Source organism: Astatotilapia calliptera, chromosome 17 (genome assembly GCF_964374335.1).
Source record: "Astatotilapia calliptera chromosome 17, fAstCal68.1, whole genome shotgun sequence".
Taxonomy (NCBI): domain Eukaryota; kingdom Metazoa; phylum Chordata; class Actinopteri; order Cichliformes; family Cichlidae; genus Astatotilapia; species Astatotilapia calliptera.
The window spans coordinates 34,704,517-34,719,260 of NC_137438.1; the positions used below are offsets into that span (position 1 = coordinate 34,704,517).

The 14,744-nt window shown below is 42.2% G+C and overlaps 1 protein-coding gene and 1 non-coding gene across 5 annotated transcripts; both read right to left on the reverse strand.

Moving 5' to 3' along the window:
- Nucleotides 1-85: 85 nt before the first annotated feature.
- On the reverse strand, nucleotides 86-11,286 carry LOC113009097 (dynamin-1-like protein). Of its 4 annotated transcripts, none has more exons than XR_013902558.1 (19): nucleotides 11,061-11,286; nucleotides 10,030-10,171; nucleotides 9,461-9,507; nucleotides 9,305-9,376; nucleotides 8,074-8,160; nucleotides 7,526-7,688; nucleotides 7,288-7,408; nucleotides 6,821-6,952; nucleotides 5,443-5,649; nucleotides 5,102-5,222; nucleotides 4,774-4,929; nucleotides 4,604-4,693; nucleotides 4,409-4,501; nucleotides 3,821-3,874; nucleotides 3,433-3,614; nucleotides 2,459-2,590; nucleotides 2,251-2,360; nucleotides 1,013-1,172; nucleotides 86-930 (listed from the first exon to the last, which is right to left on the reverse strand). XR_013902558.1 is itself a non-coding variant. In XM_026147201.2 (19 exons), exons 1-19 carry the CDS (start codon nucleotides 11,160-11,162, stop codon nucleotides 874-876), a joined length of 2,124 nt encoding a protein of 707 aa, XP_026002986.1. In that variant the 5' UTR covers nucleotides 11,163-11,284; the 3' UTR covers nucleotides 86-873. The 4 variants fall into 4 exon arrangements, 3 of the variants coding, with proteins under 3 accessions (XP_026002986.1, XP_026002985.1, XP_026002987.1); XM_026147201.2 differs by having other exon boundaries at nucleotides 3,433-3,513; nucleotides 10,033-10,171; nucleotides 11,061-11,284; XM_026147200.2 differs by having other exon boundaries at nucleotides 3,433-3,513; nucleotides 11,061-11,284.
- A 3,023-nt stretch (nucleotides 11,287-14,309) lies between these two features.
- LOC113009100 (uncharacterized) lies at nucleotides 14,310-14,717 on the reverse strand. Its single transcript, XR_013902559.1, has 2 exons — nucleotides 14,578-14,717; nucleotides 14,310-14,480 (listed from the first exon to the last, which is right to left on the reverse strand). It is a non-coding gene; the product is annotated as an uncharacterized LOC113009100 (transcript).
- Between the last annotated feature and the right edge of the window lie 27 nt (nucleotides 14,718-14,744).

Consider the following 14,744-nt stretch of genomic DNA (forward strand, 5'->3'; position numbering starts at 1 on the left):
TCATGTTAAATTATCTCAGAAATGAAGCACTCTTTTCTTTTCACTAATCCTCACTCTTTGCACATATGAATTCAAACCAATTAACTGGCAGTAAAATACCACTTTTTATTTATTTTTTTTCTTTTGGGAACCACACACAGAACCACAGTGCACCATGAATTTTCTTTACACATAGGCAGCGATATGTAAACTTAATTAAATGACGTCCTGCTACAGTGCTCTGGAAATTATCCACACATTTAAATAACACAGTAATAAATAAAGACTCTGATGGCAATACAGTGTCAGGTTAATGGACTTGCTTTACAGTACAGTGCAGTTATAATAGTGCAAAGATTAAGATGGAGGTTTGATGGTTTCGGACATGTGACAGCTACTCTTAAATGAAAAGGCTGCGAATTAGGAGCTGAATATTTTAAATACATTACTTTTCTTTTTTTGAGTTTATAACTTGGAACCAAAATATTAAATGCTTTGCTGAGTTGCCAAAAAATGGATTCAAAAACTTTGATTTCAGCATCGCACAAATGTCCATCTCCATACTGGTTAACCACACTTTGGCGAAAACGAAAAGTGCACTGCCTTTAGCGGCACTCTCAGTTCCTCCTGGAGTCGTGGGTGGCGACATTTTACCGTTAGCAAACAGAGGCAGTGCATTTTCACATGCTCCAGACAACACTACACTTTTTTAGTGAACAACACGAGTTTCGCTCCTTTCAAGTAGCTCTGTACACCGAAGCAGAGATCAGAATATTTTCATGGTAGCAAATCTAAAACTTCAAGTTCAGACATGATGAATGCGTGGAGCATCGGTCCTTTGGGTGTGACGAGGAGGTAACAGCCTGGGATGCGTTTTTTTTCCCCCCCTCTCCTTCACCACAGATGTGTTTCCCTGATCTCTGCTATCACCTGACTGGCCCTCTGCAACGCCTGTGGACAAATGTGAACAAGTATTGAAGCGACTGTACACTGGAGAAAACTTGAGCACTGCTCAAACGTAGGAACCTGTTACCTGTAGCATGTCAGCGGCTTCCTTACGCCGCTGGGCCATGTCTTCAGACTCGGTCAGCAGGTCGTTGAGGAGGCCAGATTTATACAGCTGGCCAACGAGCTCGCTCTGGAGGCTGTCCTTCACATGGTTGACCAGGAAGTGCATCACTGCCTTTGGCACGCTGCCGCAGAGAGAGAAAGAGGAAACAGACCGAACAGATGGTTGAGAACAAGGCGGCAAGATGGCCCGGCGATGGCGTCGTTTCCCCAGACGGAGGTGGCTCGACTTTGAACCGCCAGGTGGCCATGCCTGTCCGAGGACTGAGCTGTTTAAGCAGGAGCTAAATATGATGGATTTAATCTTCCTGAGCTTTAAAGGGCACTTTCTGCTCCCAAGAGGAAAGGGAGGCATTTTAAAGGACGGTGTTTACATGTCCTGTAGTGTCGGTCGCTGTGCTTTCCAAATTTCCACTGTGTCTACTGAAATTAATGTGTAGAAACAGGCCGCCAATACAGACGTCACATAAAACGTCACAGCAAAATACTTCTTTCTTAAAATTCTCACAGCTGCTCAAGTTTGGTGTGCAAAGGCGTATGATTTACATAATTTTCATCCTCATAAACCATTCAGTGACCCCCACCTTGTGCCCTGTGGACGGGGGTGCGTTTACAGCCTGATCCCAGAGATTAGAAATGTTTCATCACAGGATGACAGTAATCACTCAGAACAACTGATTTGTAGCGACCTTTCCCTCCTAGGGACAAAGCATGCACAAAATCAGCAGAACCACCGGATCACCTCAGTATAGTGGGGGAACCGCAATTTCCCATCACCAATGTCTGTATATAATTTCTTTTTTTTTTAAAAGGCTCATTAGTTTTCTAGAAGTGAATGTATAAATTTTACTCAGACAAGACTTTTTTAAAATCCATTTACTGGACTATTCACAAACAGATTACTGCTCATTTGGCGCACTACTGAGCATTTAAAGAGGCAGAGATATTATATGTGAGAGATTTAGTGAAAATAAGGTACAGTGCCTCTGGTTGCTAATAAAAATGATCCAACAAAGCGGCTCGCTGATGCATTTTAAATTCTGATTTCTGGACAACAATGGCGCTCGAGCAGACAAGGGGAATACTAGAAATGAGGCTTCAGCTGCACACACTGTTAGCAGATCTATCTTAGTGTTGGTTTTTGGTCTCTTTATGTAGGATTTGATGGCAATAAACAAAAGAGGAGCAGGTGGGAGGGCCTACCTGTCCTGGATGTTCTTGCGGACGATGAGGAAGTAAGACTTGATGAGGCGCTCGATGACCTCACAGTCCCGCTGCTCGCGTGACGACAGCTTCCTGGCAACAGGCACAGGCTGCAAAAGGGAAGAAAGAAGGGAAGGCTAGTGTTTTAATCCCTCAATAGACTGTCATGTTTAATACGAGCCACGCTGGAAGGCCAGTGTTAAGTTACCACATCTAGTAGGTTGACCGCTCCTTTAAGTGGGCTTCCGGGTCCTGAGCCTGGGGCTTCCTCCCCTTTCTTCAGCATGCCCCTCCAGCTTCCTGTGCCGTCCTGCTCCCCCTGAATCCCTGCAGGTGGGGCCTGGGAAAAAAAAAAAAAAAAAGAATGATAAAAATGCTTTTCCACTATCTAGAACCCTTAATATCATTACAGTATGACATTTGCAGAAAGTGATGGTTAAAGTAGGACTCATATGCACTGCTAACACAAAACAGGCATGTTAAAAAAAAAGAGACCGGATTAATCAAATTAAAGTTTATGTCTTTGTGCTGTTAATGAACAAGTTAGAGAGAAAACATGACAAAAGCCATGCCAAATGTTAACTTCAGACATCAATGGCAACACTATCAAAGCAGGTTAGCATGCTTATTAAGATTAAAAACAAAGCACACCTAAGGGGGATGCTTGGAAAAAGTGAAGCAATTTCAACACTGCTACAATTAAGATGAAGGGGGAACCCAGCCACGTCACAAACTAAGTAAGAGGAAAAGTCAAGGGGTCACCAAAGTCAGCACGCTTTATTCCCTGAGGAACATGAATTGTTAGCATAGCTTACAGAAAAAGAAAAAGAAAAGAAAGGAGGATTAATTAGATGGTACGCAGAGGTAGGATTATTCTCTACCTCAAAATGTCTGGAATCTAAAAACAAAAGACTGCACATACAGTATTAAGAGGTTAGAAAGGGAAAGAGAAAGAAATCTTTTTTTTTTCTGTTAGACAAACTTTGGGTTCAACAGACTTCAGGGAACACAATAGTTGTCAGTGCAAGTCCACACAGGCTGAGGGAAAGCAAAATAAGAGCACGCCATTAGCAGACAAAGATCAGAGTGCATGCCAGCAGACCATGCCCATCATCCATCCATCGCTACCAGCAGCCCCGCAGCCAGCCAGGCACAGAGCCAGCAGGCTGCATGTGTGCCCACCTTGGCACCGTCCATCTCTGCTCCAGACGCAGGGGGCTCGCCAGACACCGCAGTTGGGCCGGCCGGGCCTTTGCCAACAGACTAGCATGAATACGAGAGCAGGAATGGGGGAGAGGAAGGAAAAAGAAAGCACTGAGAAGAAATGTGGAAAGACAGAAGAAAAGGAGGCTGGCTGTCGTAAGCTGAGGCAAGAGGAGAGAAGAGATGTGGGATAAAATTCCTTGATGGAAACTATCCGAAGCATTTGCTTCACGGATCATCATTCAGCAGTGCTCCGAGTGATTAACACCACACAAGTCTCCTTTATACTGGGACTCTGCAGCCTGCGACCAAATGTTACAACACATGAGCTACGGTTATATTTGACAACACAGTCGCTCTCTTTTACCTTATCCCTGGGAACTGCAGCGGGCATCTCCCTCATCCTGTTTCTCCTTTGCTCCTAGAAACATACAAAAACACACGTCTGAACAGTTGATGGTTTTTGACACTTCTTAGAAAGAAAAAAAAAATATGGAAAATAATTTACTGGCAAGAAGATTAGAGAAAAAAAAAAAAAGGGGGGTTCGGTCTTAAACCAACCACTTTGCTCATTTCAAACACATTTCATCATGTAGCACTGTTAGTTATTCTGTTTATAATATAAATAATTTAATAGACATGAAGGAAAAACTCAAATGACTAAATTAGAAAAACATATTTACCAAAGTTCACAAAGAGTCATATTGAAAACACAAGTGACCAGTATTCAAAACCCTGTGCATGAAATTATTTGGGTAATAAGTGAGTTTTGAACAGAGCTGGATCACCCGATCCTGCTCTATATCACTTGAACTAAAATGCAATTAAATATCACCAACAGGGGTTCAGTGTAATCAGTTGCTTCTTAATTTCCAAATACTGCCTCCATCATTTTGCTTCCATGCACTTTATTTTCTATATCTAATGTGTTTATTGTTTCCACGTGAGTACGAACCTCTATGTTGTTATTCATGACCCCACATGCGTCTGCAAAGTCCGGGTGTTTGGTGTTGATATAGGCCAGCTCGATTGCAACCAAGTTGTGAACCTGCGGCGAGAATAAAACAGCTTAAAGTGGTTGTACTTGCCGCTAAAACCCAGCCGCAGGAGATAAATGCACACGTGCAAAGAGAAGTGAAGGCGCCGGTACCATCTCGTTGGTGATGGGCAGTCTCTTTCTCAGGAGGGAGGTGACCACTTCTACGATGGCCTCGTGCAGCTTAGGGAATCTCTGCAGCTCCTGCGGGGTGAAGCGGCACGAACGTTAATGATTGCACGCGAGCAAAGGCGAGCTGAGTGCACGCCGGGCCTGTTAGCTACCTGTGTGCTGTAGTTGCTGCAGTGCTGGATGATCCTCTGCATCTCCTCGTGGACCAGCTCCACGCAGCGCAGACTGGGTTCCTCCAGGCGTTTCACCTGCTTCTTTACCAGCAGCTCGAAGGAAACCTCTGGCACGAACAGGGAAGGTCGAGGGCCCTATTGCGGGGAGGCAGGGGAGGAAGTGCAGGTCAGCAACGTGTGCTGAACAGATAAGTTGTATGACAGATAAAGTGTTTTTCATCATGTTTTACAACAGACTACTGAACGCAGGTGTGAGAGGACAAGCTGCAGTGATGCTAATGACATCATGCGACAGCTGACGACTCACTGTGGCGTTCCTTATGGCCGTTAGGATATCTATGGTGCTCAGTCCCCCCAGAGGATCCACAGACTCCAGCGTCCTACCGAAGGTCTCGTGGAATATGTAACAAATTCTGGCTCCACCGCACCTGAAAAATAGCAGCGGGGGGATATTAGCTGTGATGTGAACCCCATGGCCTCCGCTCCTGTCAGCTCTTCCCTCGCAGAGGCTGTGCGTGCCTCAACTTACAATTTGGATCATATTAAATGATGAAACCAATGCAGCTGTTTTGCTCATTTCTCCCTGCACCGGATCAACAGCGTCACCATGTGGCAGGTCGGAGGAGTGGCACAGAGACTACTACTCACAGCTCTGCCGTCTCGATGTATTTGGCCGTGCCCTCGATGGTGTTGCAGTACTCTGTGGCAAACTTGGTGATGAGCTGGAGCAAGGTGGCACTTTGGTCCTCCACAGGTTCCCCGTAGCTGCTGAGCAGGGACTGGTACTGTGCTGCCAGGACGTTGATCCGTGTCTTCAGCTCAGGGAGACAGTCTCGAATGTGATGCATCAGTAGCCTGATATTACAACAGCAAAGGGCAGAGCATTACCTTTTCTAGGACGGACAATAGCAACATGCGCTGATGCCTGTAATTAATGCCAGGGCTGCTCCATATCTATGCAGACAGCATCTTCACAGAGGAAGCACTACTTGGGCATTTTCTAGTATATATGACAATGATCACATTCTGCAAACAAACGCAAACTAATCGCTGGTGTTAACAAACAAAAAGCCTCATCTAGCCTAAGTAACACAAAGTAAACAACACTATATACTCTTAAACGCTGCCCTTCAAACCACCATTTTTTTGTCTCTACACATTATGACCAAACATCACCCTGGTTCTGATGCCATTAATTGAGGATTCAAGTCAATGGTCTAACTCCAGAGTACATCAGTAGTGAATCTACAGATGCCGCCTCATATCCAGGGACATACTCAGAGGGAGAGACACGAGGAGGCTCTCACCCTCTATAAATCTGAAAATCACATTTCAATACACAGGTAAATAAAAACAACCTCCATCTGCAATATTAAAGTGATATACACATTAATACATCACTATTATCCAGTAATATAACCTAAATGATTCTGACAAGGCTCTGTCTGCATATTAGTAGTTTAATTTTAGGTCTGCAAGGCATCTTATGTAACACTAAGAACTGTGTGTTTGCCATTTTGGGTCTGACGCTGTGGAACACTCTCCCCCTGGAGCCTGGGAGTCTTCTGGGTGTTTTAAGTATCACCTGAAGCCCTGGAACTTTTGTGCTGGAGGTACACATTTTTAATTTGCAATGACTTTAACTGTCTTTGCATTTTAATCTGTTTCCTTTTGTAATTTGGTCTTTACTTCTTTCTACATTCATGTGAAGTAACATGTGTAATATATAAGCAGCCCACTGCTTCTGTCAGTCTATGTAATAAAGCTACTTTTAAATTACCCCAAGCATCATTTACACTTCTTGTTTTTATTTTTAGAACTAATTTTCATATGGCCACATACAGGACAGGCCCGAGAACAGAATCATCTCCAATAGGCCAATATCAGCCAACAGATACATCATCTGGGCTCTACTTCACCAACTAGCTTTTGAATGGTGCTCGATAAAGAAAATGCAACTTTCTATCATCGTCTCAGTGTGATTTAGACATTAAAGTCTAAATCATCAGGGTGCCGTTACTTTTACCTGTTTAGGGTTCTGGCCAGGTACTTGGTTCCATTTCTGTTGGCAAGTGATGGATATTTCTTCTGCAGGAAAGCGTGTTCATCACGAATTGCATCAGCCACAGACTTTTTATTGTTGATGTCCAGCTGGCTCCTAAAAGTTCAAACGTACCAAAAAAAGAAAAAGGAAAAAACAAAACAAAACAGACATTTACGAGAAAAGGTCTGTTTTACGGTACTTTCTCGTATTTTTCCCAGAAGTCTAATGGTGATTGATGTGCACAAAGACTGAAACGTTTTTATTAAATCTTCCCCCTCGATGGCACGACAGTGATAAAGGAAAACAAACAATAGATCCTAACATTAGCCTTTACTAGGAGCATTAAAAATTGATGTGGCACTCCTCTCTCGACATCTCCACTGAGCTATTCATCTCTGATATGAAATCATACTCATTATGAGTAGCGGTTTGTGTGATGTTTGTGAGACCTGTTGACTACTCCGATTATGCCGAGTTTGACAGGGATCACTCTGCCCAGCAGTACATCCATAGCGTCGGTACCAGCGTCCATCAGGTCCAGCTTGGTCACCACAGCCAATGTCCTCCTGCCTGATGAATTACAGTCATTTGCAAAGGGCACCATAACCCACTGCCACTAGATTACACCTTTAAAATACTCCTTATTTTACTAGTTTTAGAACATGGCTCCCATTTGGTTTTTCTTACCATCTGGGTCGACTTCCCGGGCCACCTTGAGGGCCTCCGAGGTAGCCATGTCTGTGTTAGCCGCCGTGACAGCCAGGATAATGCAGTTGGGGTTAGAGATGTGCTTCAGGATTAAATCTCTTATCTGAATCTCGATGTCCTTAGGCTGATCACCCACAGGCACCTGAAAGGAGCAATTCCAATTACAAGCAAAGACACAGCACCCGTTGTTTTGAGTCAGACAACAAAGTAGGAACTTTGTCAAATTAACACGTCCAACCAGACCAACTAATGAGGCTAGAATCAAAGCCTGGATACCCTGAGGCTTTCATAGCACACGGTTGAAAAACATTAATTCCCAGCCATCTACAAATATGAAATACACAAAAGCATTGACCAGATGGAGAAATGAACATTGCTGACCAGGCTTATAAGGTAAAGCTTTTTTTAAGGCATTTTAGTGCTCTTTAATGAATAAAACTTTTAAGAAAGGAGGTGTTGTACAATTAATTTCCCTTGGGGTGCACGATGATCAAAGACTTGTCTTGGGGAGCTGGAGCAAATGTTACCTTAGTGATTCCTGGCAGATCAACCAGTGTGAGGTTAACGACATGAGGAGAGAAAATCTTCAGATGAATGGGTTCATCGCTGATTCCCTGCAGAGGGACAAGAAAAGAGGAAAGTGGAGAGTGGATTTAATAGCTTAGTAACTTAGAACTGGGGGGGTCACTGACCCTCTAGAGTCACTGACCTAAACCAGAGTTACACTTTCACTTGCCGTTTTCAAAGCATTTAGTTTAAAAGTTGTGCTGCAGCTGGATTATTTTAATTCTCTGTTTTTATTACTGTATGTACGGCCTGCTAACTATCTTTGCATCAACGCCAGCAAGACAAAGGAGCTGGAGATTGACTTCAGCAAGAAGCCACCAGTGAACATCCAGGGTTTGGACATTGAAACGGTGGAGGAGTACAAATACCTGGAAGTTCACCTCAATAACAAACTGGACTGGTCCACGAACACAAATGACGACTTAGACCCTTATTGTAGGGTCTAAGTCGTCTCCACCTGCTACGGTGGCTGAGATCCTTCGGGTGAACAGGACACTCCTAAGGATGTTTTACGACACTGTGGTAGCGTCTGCTATCTTTTATCCTGTGGTCTGCTGGAGTGATGGAATGGCAGAGAGGGACAGGGGGAAACTCAACAAACTGATCAGGAGGGCCAGCTCTGTCCTGGACTGTCCGCTGGAGTCCATCGAGCAGGTTGGGGAGTAGAGGATCTTGTCTAAGCTATAATCCATCATGGACAACACCTCCCACCCCCTGCATGAGACCGTACGAGCACTGAGCAGCTCGTTCAACAGTAGACTTTTTACACCCACAGTGTAGGAAGGAGCGCTACCGCAGGTCATTCTTACCAGCAGCTGTCAGACTCTATAACACAGTTTAACATCCTTTTGGTTATCTTGTACAGTACATTTTATTCATATCTCCGTACAATTTTTTTCTATACATTGTTACCTGTATATACAAACTTCAGTTGCTTATGTATATAGGATCACTTTGTGTCTTCCTTTTATATTTCCCGCTGCTATAAGAGCTGTGTAACACCCAAATTTCTCATCTGTGGGATAACAAAGGTTTATTCTATTCTGTTCTATTCTAACTCCTAGTTTGACTGTAGGTGGCCCACAGTTTAAAGTTGGGTTTCTGACAAGCAAAATAAGGAAGAAATATCCTATAATGATTTTATCCTCAATGACCCCACGGGCTTTAGAAAATGTTCAACCCTCATCTCACCTTATTATTCCCAGATATTCGCTCGGTTTCATTCTCAATTTCTTGCCTGATTTCATCAAAATCGGTGTAGATCTGTAAAGAAAAACCACAACAACAATATCACAACAAGTATGGCTCAGCAGACTGAATTCTTTTTAGTATCACAATAACACATACCTTATTTTTAGTGTGTAGAAATTTGCCCCACTCTTCAGTGTCTCTGCCTGTGAACCAGAATAAAAACATTCTTAAAGCAGGTCGACACAGGTGCTGGCTATTAAAGAAGCTACTCTGCGCGGGAGCCTGAGCGTGATGGCGGTTAATGCGAGGACTGATGCCTGGTGACATTTACTGGTGTGGTGAATAAAAGCAGCTGGAATCACAGGTAGTGCTTTTGAGGAGGAGGAGGGGGTAGAGCTAAGAAGGTGATGTAGGTTACTAAACATTAAGACACCTGTACAATGCACCTCCTTGAAGTACAGTGCTTTTCACACCATGACATCTGCAAGTTGTTTGAAAGACAGTGATAGAGACAGGATTTTAAAACTGGGGCAGGGAATCTTTCACACAGGATACTAAAGATTACAAGGATGTGTTTGCGTTCCCCCTTGTGTGTGTGTGTGTGTGTGTGTGTGTGTGTGTGTGTGTGTGTGTGTGTGTGTGTGTGTGTGTGTGTGTGTGTTGTATTAAAAAAAAGAAAAGAAGTTTAAAGACCAAAAAGGGTTATTACAGTTCATAGTACATACCACCTTCATCATGTTTCCTTGTGTCTCCAGGATCCACGTGGACTAGCTGGAGGATTAGAGGTCTCCTGGTTACAATGCCAGTCCCACGGGGCAGCAAGTCCCTGCCCACCAGGCTCTCCAACACAGAGCTCTTTCCACTACTCTGCAGGCAGAAGTGCATCAAAAAAAAGATATGAGTTAAAGCACCAGAGAGTTGGCTTGTTATAGTTCAGTTTTATTGTTTAAAGGGGACCTATTATGCCCTTTTCCAACCCCATTTTTAAATTCTTGGTAGCTTTACAGCTTTATATCATTCACAATTTATCCTTATTTAGCCTATACAGGGCCTTAATGTAGCTCTTCAGTTCATCTACTGTCTGAAACAAGCAGTTTTAGCTCCCCTCTCTTTAAGGCCAATCTCCTGACTGGCTGCACCTTGCAAACAAAAGATTTGAATATCAGGTCAGTGAGGCAGCAGGAAATGGAGCATTTAACCAGGAAATTTGGTTCATCCAGTCTACCTGTACATACAACCTTGTTATTTGGAACTTCCTCTTTTAGCACAAGCTTGTATGTAGTAGCAGCTTATAATCGGTAAGAATGTTTACTTTTAGTTCATTCTTTGATAGCTTAGGTGTCTTTTTTTAGTTATTTGTGATGGGTAAGATTTACGAATTTCAAACACATATGGAACCAGGGGTTTAAAATATTTTTTAGCAAACTACCTCTACCTCTTCCTCGGGCTATGTCCTAGTTTTAGTCTACAGAAGCTAGATGAGGATGTGGAGATAATTAATGGTGATCAAAATAGACTTAATTGCTCTCGTTAGGTCAGACTCTGCGTATCTGTTTATTAGCTGTCAAAAAGAAGAAGTGACAATTTAGCAGAACTCCCAGACACGGCCTTTGCGTCATTTTGATATGCGAATCGGTATCACGGTGCAGTAAATGCTACTCTCTTAGTCCTCCTACATACATGTATATCATTAAAACAAGGTTATCTGGCTAGCATGACAGCCTGCTGAGCAAAATGCACCCAGTCAGCCTTTTACCTGAGTCCCCACTACTGCAATCTGCGGCAGCTGGATAATATCCGCCCCTACTGTGTTGAACACATCCTGGAGCTTGTTTATGACGGGTATAAGAGCCTCCATGCTCGTGAATGCTGAATTAACCTAATAAACCCGTATTTCTTCCGTGATGGAGCCAAAGTCATTCAATGTCCCTCCGACACCACCATTGCAACAACACCCACCAGACGGCTGAGAGATTTTGTGGGGTGCTGGGAGTTGTAGTTCTCCAATGTTCGAAAACGTATGGCTCAGGATAAGGAAAAGACTACATCATATAGACGCTGAAAATGACGCCACAATTAGTTGTCTTGCGCATGCGTAGACGTTTTGTTGATAAAAAGCTAGCTTCATTCGCCAAGAAACTCGGCTACTTCCCCCCTCCTAACTTTGACCTGCCTGCATGCTTTTGTACCATTGAGTTAGTTTGCTTACCTCTAGTGTCTTCAGTATTTCATCATGCTGCAGTTCCTGGTAAGTTTTATATTTGTATTATTTTCCTTAAAAGTTGACGTCTGTTGCGAAGCTAGCCGAGTTAAAAATGTTAGCATTATGCTAACCGTGCAGCTAGTGCTGCTAGTTTGGATTGAAATTGAAACTGAGTTTCATGATTAGGAATAAATGTCACTGTCAACCACCACAAAGAATCTATCCATCTATCCATCCATCCCATGGTAGTTGTCAGTGCAAGTCAAATCCACTTTATTAATTTATCATCAAGAAGTGTAAACTTTGAAGTTTGCCAGATTTCTGCTCTAGAGCATTCACAATGCCACAATCATCCAGCAAAATCACCCAAGGTCAGACCGTGCAGTGCTTAGAGAAACTGGAATTACTCAGGGGAGGGCTGATGATCTGGGCTTGTTTTGCAGCCACAGTACCTGGAAGCGTGAAGTCATTGAGTACGTGAACTCCTCTCTAAAGTAGTCTATAGTGAAGGGTGAGGCCATCGTTCCGACATCTCATCCTCGGCCAAAATTGTGTTATTTAACAAGGCAATGATCCCGATTACAGTAGCGAATCTACAACAGAATTACTCAATGTGATGAAATGGCCCAGTTAAAGTCTAGCCTGATTAAAATGCGGTGATGGTACCTTAAGAGAGCTGTGAACAAACGATTGTCAGCAAACCTCAATAAAGTGAAGCAACGCTGTGACGAGGAGTGGGCTAAAATTCCTCTACAACGATGTGACAGACTGATAAAGTAATACAGAATACAAGGCTATTGAATGGGGTGTGCTTAGTTTTTCACAGAACGTTGTGGAATCCTGTGAAATTGTTGTTGTTTTTTTCACACTAGTTTAAAGGGTTTTAATGAACTTTGTTTTTCTTCCAGGCTGGCTTCACCTTGGGAAATGTTGTGGGGATGTATCTCGCTCAGAACTATGAAGTAAGTGTGTTTTGTGACTTGCAAACCATTTTTTTTTTCCAATGATTTAGTGAAAATGTCACTTTAACCCATGTGCTCCACTAACCCCAAACCAAAACGTATCTGGTGTGAATAGATGCTGGCTGGAGCCTTTTATTCCTTCAGTGACTGATGTGTGAAACTGCAGTTTTGTAAGGTCGTTGCCTTTATCTATGTATAGAAACGCATCCTGACTGAGCTATTAAAACACAAACACGGTATATGTGCACATTTCAAGTTTTTGCATTCTTTGTGTTTCTTGAATGTCTTTTTTGAACAACCAGAACATCTCAGTTGGATTATGATCTGGACTCTGGTTGGTTTACTTGTGGGATTTGGGTTATTGTCTCTACACTTTTTTTTTTTCTTTTTTTTTTCTGAATTTTCTTGATACAATTTTAAATTTATTGTTCCCTAAAAGCAGCTTTAAACCATGTTGTTCCCTTCAGTGTGTTGGTGTGCAGTGCAAGTTGTGCAATATTTCAAAGATTTCCATCATTACCATTCCTTGTTGTAAATGGTCCGTATTTAATTGTCTGTAACCAGACTTTGAATGTCTTTATTTACATCTACAATCTGTCAAGTTCAATTTCTATAGTACATTTTAAACGACCTCAATTGATCAAAATGACCAAGGTGCTGTAAAAGTTATGACTTGAGATGATCGTAACACATTTTCTGAGTAATCTTTGTTGTTCCAAAGGGTTCAAATATTTTCTTGCAACTGCATGTTCAGTGCCACTTTCTGCAGTCCTGGCTGTATCTATTATTTCCCACCTTTGTAAGATGGCTACAATAGATATTTAAGTTTGAAGCTTACAGCAAAAATCTGAATGTTGTTTTTTTTTTTTTTTTATGAAAAATGTACTTTAGATCAGTTAATTTACACTACATTAGTTTTAGTTTGGTGCCTCTAACAAACCACAACCTATACATTTCTCAGACTTTATTACTGGTAGTTGTAATTTGTATCTTTCTCCTCTAGGTGCCCAACATAGCCAAGAAAATTGAAGCTTTTAAGAAAGATGTGGAAGCCAAGAAGAAGCCCCCAGAGTGAGCAAAGTGGGACCGTGTTGCAAGCAAGAATGGACATCCTCTGCAGAGAAACTATTTATTTTAAAGGCTTATTTTGATGTCATGGTTGTACACTTGATAAGAGTTGACCATGTTACATGTATATGAAAATATAAGCCGTGCCTGGAACAGTGTTTGTTTCTTCCTTTAGTTTTAGAAGCATACTCTTTGTAAACTGTTTTCTAAGGTAAATAGTGCAAAGACTGGATTTAAAGAATATTACAAAAAAAACTAATGGGATCATTTTAATTCCAGTTTCATGGTACTGCTGGTTGACCATTTTTGTTATGCACTCAAGCTATTCAATATGTCCACAGATTTTAGAGTTAAAGTTAATAAAGATTTTCCTTCACACACCTCACAATAACTGCCAAAGTTTTTATTGTTGTTGTACAAACATCATTCTGAACCACACAATAAAGTTGAATATAGTGAAGTCTCATGCAGTTTTACTAGAATTAATTATTTACTGCCTCAAACACTCAAACTGTCATCTCAAATCCATCCAGTAGGTGTCACCATTGGAAGGCAGTTAAAATTCTCTTTGGCAAAATTTATGATTCAGTTTTTCTTTCGTTTTGTCCCCTTCTTTTTCTTCTTTGAATTTGGCCACCCAAATCCTCTGAACTCCAGGCAGTCTGCTGCATTGTGAGCAATGTAGTAGATATTCTCCATGGCTGCTGGGCTGAGGATGTCCACCTCAGTTGTGGTGACTTTGGCACTACATGAGGACCTCTTTTTAGGAGTCTTTGGGCTCATAGTCTTCTTGGCTGACTTGGAACTGTGGGATCTTGATTTCCTGGTGGGCTTTGGAGAAAATACGTGGTTTAATCACTCATCTATAAATGTCTTTTTTTTTTTTTTTTTACTTTACCATAGCGAATGTCAATCTTGCTTCAGTAAGTGATCAGATTTTCATCTGTAAAACAAGAAATCAGGTTTTTCTCTGCCAAAAAAGATTTAAAGTTTTTAGGACAAAGTGCCTAAAATGATAATAAAATACAATCATTTCATACCAGCTCTCGCCTTGGCACTTTAAGTGGCACTCGAATGGCTTCAGCGGTGACAGTGATACCCCATCTGTTTACATCCTGTTGTCGTAGAAACAGACTGGACTTGCTCATGTATGAAGGGGGTTGGCCTTCCACCGGAGCTTAAATTCTTTTGCTGTATCTGAGACACA

What these genes read in the sequence shown, in the direction of transcription:
- LOC113009097 (XM_026147200.2), bottom strand. Translation starts at nt 11,162, where the DNA reads ATGGAGGCTCTTATACCCGTCATAAACAAGCTCCAGGATGTGTTCAAC. An exon ending in CGGCCATAAGGAACGCCACA is followed by an intron (nt 4,930 to 5,101) that starts GTGAGTCGTCAG and finishes TCCCCGCAATAG; the next exon opens with GGCCCTCGACCTTCCCTGTT. An exon ending in CGCAAGAACATCCAGGACAG is followed by an intron (nt 1,173 to 2,250) that starts GTAGGCCCTCCC and finishes TCTCTGCGGCAG; the next exon opens with CGTGCCAAAGGCAGTGATGC.